Source organism: Phaethon lepturus, unplaced genomic scaffold (assembly GCF_000687285.1).
Source record: "Phaethon lepturus isolate BGI_N335 unplaced genomic scaffold, ASM68728v1 scaffold264, whole genome shotgun sequence".
In the NCBI taxonomy this organism is placed as follows: Eukaryota; Metazoa; Chordata; class Aves; order Phaethontiformes; family Phaethontidae; genus Phaethon; species Phaethon lepturus.
In genome coordinates, this window is record NW_010532396.1 from 20,402 (window position 1) to 26,008 (window position 5,607).

At 43.0% G+C, this 5,607-nt stretch overlaps 1 protein-coding gene across 2 annotated transcripts in view; it reads right to left on the reverse strand.

The window, feature by feature from the left end:
• The window catches only part of LSM14A (LSM14A, SCD6 homolog A (S. cerevisiae)), a 19,927-nt gene extending 19,176 nt beyond the window's left edge, over positions 1 to 751 (reverse strand). For both annotated transcript variants that reach the window (XM_010284797.1, XM_010284798.1), the window contains exon 1: positions 348 to 751. In XM_010284797.1, coding sequence (XP_010283099.1) covers positions 348 to 468 — 121 coding nt within the window. In that variant the 5' untranslated portion in view covers positions 469 to 751. The remainder of the gene's footprint in view (positions 1 to 347) is intronic.
• Positions 752 to 5,607: the final 4,856 nt, after the last annotated feature.

Below are 5,607 nucleotides of genomic sequence, written 5' to 3' on the forward strand. Positions count from 1 at the left end.
CGCCGGGGGCCCCCCCGCCCCCGCCGCAGACGCTCCGTCGGGGAGGATGGCGGCAGGACGCGCCTCCGGCCGAAACTACGCGGGCTTTTACCAAAGCTCGCCAGGCCCTCTCGCAGCTGCTGCTGGGCCCTCGTAGGCTGCAGGCCTCCCCCTCGCCCCCCGAGCCTCCTCATCGCCGCAACGCCACGAACGACTCTGCCGCGGTTTCAGGTTCTTGCTCGATCCCCGACGGGCCCCCGACGGTCCCTACGCCCCCGCACACACCGCGGTCCCACTCCCCTCCCGCTCCCTCCCCAAGGCGTTGCTGCGTCGCCAGAGCCCAGTCCTTTACTTCGCCAGGTCCTTACCCTTGGCCAGCGCCACAGTGGAGTTTTCGGTGTCGATGGTGTACAAGATCCCTTCATAGCGGATCTCGGCCTTGGAGATAAGACTGATCTTGCTCCCGATGTAGGGCGTCCCCCCGCTCATGGTGCTGGCTCCTCGGTCAGGGACAGCCCCCCTCCTCCCCTGCCGAGCGCTCCTGAAGCCGGGCACAAGTAACTAAAGAAGCCCAGATCAGAGTCGTAGTAGGTGCTCTAGTCCTCCCGCTTTGAGCCCGACTTTCTGCCGATCCCCCAGCGACGGCTCTCCCTGCGCAGACTCGCTCAGCACACCCCGCACCAAAAGCACCCTGAAGCTCCCAACATGGCCGCCGCCTTCATCTTCCTTCGGAGCCACCCCCCTTCGCCCCAACCACGAAATGGATGCCGGGAGTGGCGATGATCTCGCGAGAACTGGCTGCCGGGGGCGGGGCACGGGTTGCTGAGGGGAGGGGGCGGCCATTTGAGCCGCCCGGAAAATTAATCTAGCGGCCTCGAAGCCATAAGCGCTCCAGCGCTCTTCCAGCTCGCGTGTGGAGCGTGGCTTCCCCCACCTGCCATAGGAGTGGTGTGTGGGGCCTGTGGCTCCCCTGGCTCCCGCTCAGTGCGCCGGGAGTTTGAGCTCGCAGCTTGGAAAACGCACCCCTGCCTTGGCTTGTGAACACCAGGGGATGTGAAAGTAGGTTTGGTGATTTGGGCTGCTCGGGTTTTTTTGAGAGAGGCCGAAGCCACTTATCATTGAATGCTAAATTCTTGTAATTCTTAATAAGCAATTTAGAATTCAGCCATGCAGAAAGCTGCAAAAGTCTAGATGATGATAACTGTTTAGTTCGTATTTCACAGGGGATTCTGTTTTACTCAGCAGTGTTGAGATAGTCTGAACTTGCCAAGTAATGCAACTGTTGATGAAATCTTGATTAAACTGTGGAATTAATCCTGAAAAAATACCCTTTTAGTATAAGTAAGTAAAAAAAAAAAATGATTTTGAGATTGCACTTAGCTTCTACACCTGAAGTAAAAATTACAAATGAGGCTTCCTGTTGCAGGCTTTGCCTGTTAACACATGATATTGCCTCAGGCCCCCTTCTTAATATTTGCAGCCTAGAAAATTACATGCAACAAAAACTAACTTCTGGAAAGGATACTTAATAGCTTTTGTTGCAGCAACTGGACACTAGTACATTGCAAAGATTCAGCAAGTATTCAGAATAGTGCTTTGAAACACAACAGCAAGTCAGATTTTTCTAGAAGGGTCTGTGTGTTTCTAAGTAGGAGCCATACTAAATTTCCGGAAACTTTATGTGAAAGTTCAACTGACTGTAAAGTCATGGAGGACTTGAGTGCCTAGGGAGCTTCACTGTGATGTGCTTCTAGGATGTCCTGGATTACCTGAAAGATTTATGGAACAGAGTTCTTCAGTTAATGACTGGACATACATGGCCATATCAAGTCCCTGGGAGACCACTGTTGAAAATCAGCATCTGTAACTCAGCTCAAAGTAAAGCTGATGTTTAGAAAATAACAGAAGATGTGGAAAGCCTAATAACAATCTAGAGGATCAGCTACAGTCTGTATTACATTGTTTTCCTGCTCCTGCCTCCTTGCAGAAGATGCATCAGCTTTCAGATATGGATGTGGCTTGGAAGAGGAAAACAAAGCTTTGGGGGAGTTTGCAGGGAAGATTGGGGCCCTGGCTGAAGCAGAGAGAGGGCACCATGAGGGTGTATCAGAGAGGCCTGTGATACTGACATAAGAGGACAGAGAAGGGGGAGGAGGAATACTTTGAAATACAACCACTTGCCCCAAAGACCCATGTGGCTTTTCTTCTGGGCAACTTCTTCCTAAGTTTTCCCTCATCTGCCTCTCTTAGAATTATAGTCCAAGGCTCCCATTTTTAACAACCCAGTATTAGGGTTTCAAGGTTGTGTAGTGGAACAGCAAATAGAAATGTACATTTCTTTGAGCTTAGGACAAAGTAGATGAGCACTTCAGGAAAGAATCTGAGCGGAAAACTGCCAGAGTATGCTTTTAGGTGTTACCACTTGCAAAGCTGCTGAAAGAGAGTTGTTGGCCAGAATGAATAAGGGGGGCGTGGGAAGCTAGGAATAGAAAAGTATCCTCCTGAGAAACTTTTTAAGGGTTAAATTGGAACTTTTTGGATGTCAAATTTTCCCAAGCCTCTTCATGTCCTGCCTAGGTGAGCACGGACAAGTATTTACAATTACAATTAACGTCAAAAGAAAAGCTCCTAAATTTCTATAAGCCATATATAAAAAAGAAATTCCATTGCAACTGAAATACATGAAACTAAATTCAGACATTTCTAGAACAGCTGTTAGTTACTCTAACTATCTTTGTACTCTCCAATTTGTGGAATTTAGCATGTCTATTTCATCCTTAAAATCAGCAGTTGAAAGAATACTTTTATAGCATAAAGTGAATTTCAATTATATATGTAAAGAGTTCTGTAAATTAATTTGAAGAAGTTATGTCAAAATCTTATCTAAACCTGGTAGGTACCATTTTAAGTTAATTTTAAACTTAGGATAGTTAAATTGTATATTTACACTGAAGGTGTGTATTTGAAAGAAACAAATGTCACATACTAGAAATAGTGCTCCTTTCTAAGTGTTTTCACTTAGTTAGATGACAAGAAGATACTTGGTCTATGTGAACTGTTATTACTCCCTGCAACTTAACATGGTAGTGGTACTTCTATTATGTAGTGAGTTATTAATGAGAAAGGCTAGAAACAGGTCACAGGGTTTAACAGTGTTAGTAACTGAACAGCAGCTTAACAAGTTTTGTGGTGGATTTTCTTTCACAGGCAATTTTAAAACCATGGTTGGAAGTTAACTTTCCTAATAGACATTCTCTATTTCAAACAAACAAACTTATGAAAGATTGGATTTTAAGAGATCAGATGAGATGATCACAGCGGTTTCTTTGATTTTTTTTTTCTTAGTTCTATACATATTTAACCCCTAAAAATGAAAAAGCATCAAATATGTTTAGAAATATATTTTCTAGGATGAAAAGCATGTAAGTATTTGAAAAAGATTTTTATTATAAAAGAATACAGAAGTTCACAGAGGTTCTGTACTTTATTAATAAAGTCTCATTCCCCACCTAAAAGCACAAGTCCAAAGCCAGTTTGATGAAGTCTATATACATTCTTATGTATGTCATCACTTCTTGACTTGAAATGAGTCCAATGTGAATCAGTATACATCATGTTTTATTAAATATTCTACTGTAGTTTGTTATTCTGTGTTTACTATATATAAAATGGCACAATTAAGAAGAGACAAGTGGGAAGAAATATGAATTCATGTTTTACAGATTACTCACCCATAAATGTACTTTAAAATTGTAATTAAGAGTAGGTAATTTTTTAAGTTTTGAAACCTGTCTTATAAATCATGACTTGCCATTTTCTCCTTCCGGTGGGAAGATTACTTTTTATCTTCTAAAGTTACAAACCAATAAAGTTTTCCTCCCAGGTGGTTTTTATGGAGATGCTTAGTTTAATGCCGTAGTGTTAGAAAAACATATACTTAAACTTTTTTCATAGTCAGGACTAGTTGCAGAATCATATGTCTAACTTTCTATTCTCTTATAAAAACTGTGGAGATAGTGGTATGCAAATGAAGTCCAGGATCAGAGCAAGTAAGTGAAGGAAGCATGGAATCTTTCTCTAAGAAATTTAATAAAATGTGGGACTCTTAACAAAGTAATGTTGGATAGATTCTGTATTTCTCCAACCCAAATGAATATCTTTGTGCAATAGCAAATTGAGTAATAGTCTACTATGTTTTAATTAAATTTCCAGGTAGAAGCATTTGTTAAAAGTCCAAATTTAATTCATCTGTAGCATTCCATAAAAGCAATACTCATTTTTCAGGAGACATTTGAACTTACCCTAATTAAACCGGTGCAACCTATTTTTAATGCCTTTTAAAAGTGGATTATTTTGATTCATCATAAACCGGCTCCTAAAGGTATAAAGAGAGTATCACAAAAAACTACCCTAAATAAAAATTTAACAAACCAGTTATTAGCAGTTTAGTCTTGTGACTCAAGCAAGTCATACAATGAATGACTTAACTGATTGAGCCTGGGAATGGAGAAGAGTTCTGTGCACGTGTGTGCTGTGAGCCCTTCACTTGTTTCCTCCATCAGTGCATTGTGCAATTGAAGGTGGATTATTCACTGATGCACCTTTTTCAATTTTCTGGAAAATCCTGAAAATCACAAAATGAAGAATAAGTCACCATTTCAGGCCACAGAGCAGCAGCTCAAATGCATCCAAGTTTGCAGACATCCATGCTATTGCAGGCCAGCAGAGACACATAATGGAATCCAAGCTGCTTTCTGTTGGCAGCTTCACAAATCCATGGTAGTTATCACTTGCGTGCAAGAACAGATGCAATGAACCATGGGTGATGGTTATTCACAGGAAAAAGTATTTATTTTGAAGATCCCACCAAAGAAACTGCCCTGTCATTAGTCAAAGAAATGATGGATTAGGCCACCATCTTTCTCTTAAATGTCATTTCTGAATGCATGAGGTGAGCATTGATGGGAAAAGGGCACACACGAGGCCAACAGCAAAAGCGTTAGTAACAAAGGAGGTTTTTTATATACCTGAAAATTTCCTGTGGGGATGCTGAGGGAATACGGTATGCCAAAACAGCTGCTGCGATGATGCCAGGAATCTTATTTTTAGTTTACAAGTCTTCTGTTAACACTGTCCACGTTAGGATTTCCTGCAACTATTCTTGTCTAGGTAAAGCAGTAGCTTTGGACATGAATAACACTCTAAAGCAGACACAGCAGTGCCAATGTGAGTGCAGGTACTCTGCAAGTATCTGAAGATTTCAGAGAGCTTCCACAGCACTTGCAGTTCCCTCCTTTGCAAGACTTCGTCTGTAAGGCAGCTGAGCCACTACAGCTGACTGCACACATGCTTTTGGCTCTCCCCAAGTGTGAAGAAAATGGTGCTGGCTGCAACTGTCCTTGCGGGGAAGGCAAAGAGCACAATTACAGCAGCACTGCTACCAGAAGATAACGTGATTGCTTGACACTTCAATTCCCAACGTGCAAGCTCACAACGCTCTATACGGGGGCTGCAGGCCTTCTCCACACCACAAACCTCCCTGCCAGAAGTCCCTACAGACACAATTAATGGCAGCTGTTACACCGACCCCACCCCGCCCCACTAAGGCGCCTGCCTGGACACACTGTC